Genomic DNA, 2,133 nt, shown 5'->3' with positions numbered 1-2,133 from the left:
AGTCAGAGACAAAGAGGTCAAGATTTTGATCCTGACAGCAGGAGCAGTCTTTAAGATTTTGTGGCTGAATGTGCTTGGGTGTTTGTATGACAAATCCATGTTACTCAGCCTGACAGAAAAAATCCTTAAAACAAGCATAATGGATATTGTTTCATAGAATATTTGAATAATGAGGAGTAAGAAAATAAATGAGGATGCATTCATGCATATGCTTGGAGCTTATATTTGTTTTATAAAGAGTGGATTATTATGTGTTATATTTGCCTCTATTATTTAAGTGCAGAAGATGGAGTTTTTTTGTAGGAACAATCATTTTCTTCAAAAGATTTTCTTCAAAAGACTTTCAAAAGGCTTCAAGAATAAAGGTAGTAGTAGAAGCTAAGAACATGTAATAAACTTGTAGAAGATGGTTCGTTATACCACAAAATTAGAATCAAAGACAACTATATAGAAGTGCCTTTTTCATTTATAGTTGGAGGAGAGCAGACTCACGGTTAAAATTGGTTTACGTAGAGTATCCAATTTCTATCAAAAGCCATGTAGACTGTTGTAATGCTGAAATTCAAGCGCTATTCCCCAGCTCAGTATTCAGTTGCATTCCTACAAATCAAGTATCTTCTGATCTCTGGTTATAATCTCTACCTCACTGAGTTAATTATTGTATTTATGTCCCCTTGTGTTGTCATAGCGTCTGGTCCCCATCCCCCTGTGTGCAAATTCTTCTCTTTGTATTTGGTGCCTGTCTCTTTAGGAGTTACCAAGTTAAAATTGATTGAGCAGAAGGTCTTTGATGCTTCGCCTTGTGTGAAACTTGTGGCAGAGCAACGTTCTTATCTTGGTTTAGGCCTTCTTACTTAACCCCCTACATCAGTTAAGTAATAAAAGCATTTGATTGTGATCATGATTGAGCTACTGTTCAGTGCAGCAGCTGGACTGCAGAACTCATTGCATGAGTGTTGAAGAATTACAGCTTAACCACGCACGTTGTGTTTGTGCCTGTTGGTATTGGCAGTGCGACAGAGATCTGTTTCTCAGGCGGTTCTTAATTTACAGTAATACTGGAGGGATAGCTGTATACTACAGCTACTTTAGCAAAGGCTATGAAAACTAGCAAGTGTGTAGTAGTTTACATAAGGACATTATGTAACAATAGTAGGATGAAAAGATTTGTTGGATCCCAGTATGACAACCCCTCTTGTGCCTTTGACAAGGCTGTCTGCTACAGCCTGTTGCTGTTGAATTGCAGTGAGCTGAAGCGAGCGCTTGTTTTCCTTCGCCTCTTTAAACTTGTGGAACTGTGGGGCATTGTGGAAGAGATTTTTTGCTTTAAAGGAAGTTGTATCTCCATGGTGTATAATGAAATAAAACAGAAGATATACTTGTTCATTCACAGTTTTCAAGTTTCCTTATACATTTTCAGTGTAAATTGCACTGACTATTTCAGTGGATAATTGTACCACTAGTTAAAATAATGATCTATGGATAGCTTAGTGCAAAAATAATTTTGTGTTTCACTGTAACAAATGAAGGCAAATGTCATTTGATCTTTAAGTCATTAAAAGTAAGTTTAAACAAACGGAAAGAGCTGGACATGGTTTGAAGAACTCTGGAAAAATTAACAGGCATGATCACAATCAATCTAGCTGAAGCCTTAGGATTTTTCTTTGAAATTTCGTGATGTTATCTGAATAGCACTCTACAGCTATTATGTGCTGGATCGGAACTGGGGAGGGTTCATGAGGTTTCTTGTTGCTGTCACCCCTTTCCACAGCTCCTTTCCCTCCCTGCCTTCGCTGTGTTTCCTGGCGCATATATGTTCTTTGGCAAAGTCATTTCCTCAAATAATGACGACTTTCCATAAAAGATGTTTTTAGCAAGTTCGAGAATCTGGGGATGAATACTTGCTTAACAAAACTATTTGTTTGTTTATTTAAGGTTGCTAATCTTGCTTGCTCATTGTCAACAAATGAAGATGGAACGAAAATTGTCCAAACAGCAGCTAATCACATAGAGACCTTGTGCCCACAGGTAGGACTTGTTCAATTAACTCCCATTACAGAGCCTTGAGCATTTACTGTGTGTTTGTCACACAACATAGATGTTTAGTCATGATCCTTCAGTCTAAATTGATGT

The 2,133-nt window shown here is 37.5% G+C and overlaps 1 protein-coding gene across 1 annotated transcript in view; it reads left to right on the top strand.

Annotated features, from left to right (window-relative positions):
* Positions 1 to 1,935: 1,935 nt before the first annotated feature.
* LOC104276946 (catenin alpha-3-like) overlaps positions 1,936 to 2,133 on the top strand; it is a gene marked incomplete at both ends in the record, with an annotated part of 39,234 nt that continues 39,036 nt past the window's right edge. The window contains one exon of the mRNA XM_009873465.1: positions 1,936 to 2,028. Within this exon, the coding sequence (XP_009871767.1) occupies positions 1,936 to 2,028 (93 nt within the window). The remainder of the gene's footprint in view (positions 2,029 to 2,133) is intronic.

The sequence above is a fragment of the Apaloderma vittatum genome, unplaced genomic scaffold (genome assembly GCF_000703405.1).
Source record: "Apaloderma vittatum isolate BGI_N311 unplaced genomic scaffold, ASM70340v1 scaffold11610, whole genome shotgun sequence".
Taxonomy (NCBI): domain Eukaryota; kingdom Metazoa; phylum Chordata; class Aves; order Trogoniformes; family Trogonidae; genus Apaloderma; species Apaloderma vittatum.
This window is presented reverse-complemented; position numbering and strand designations above follow the sequence as displayed.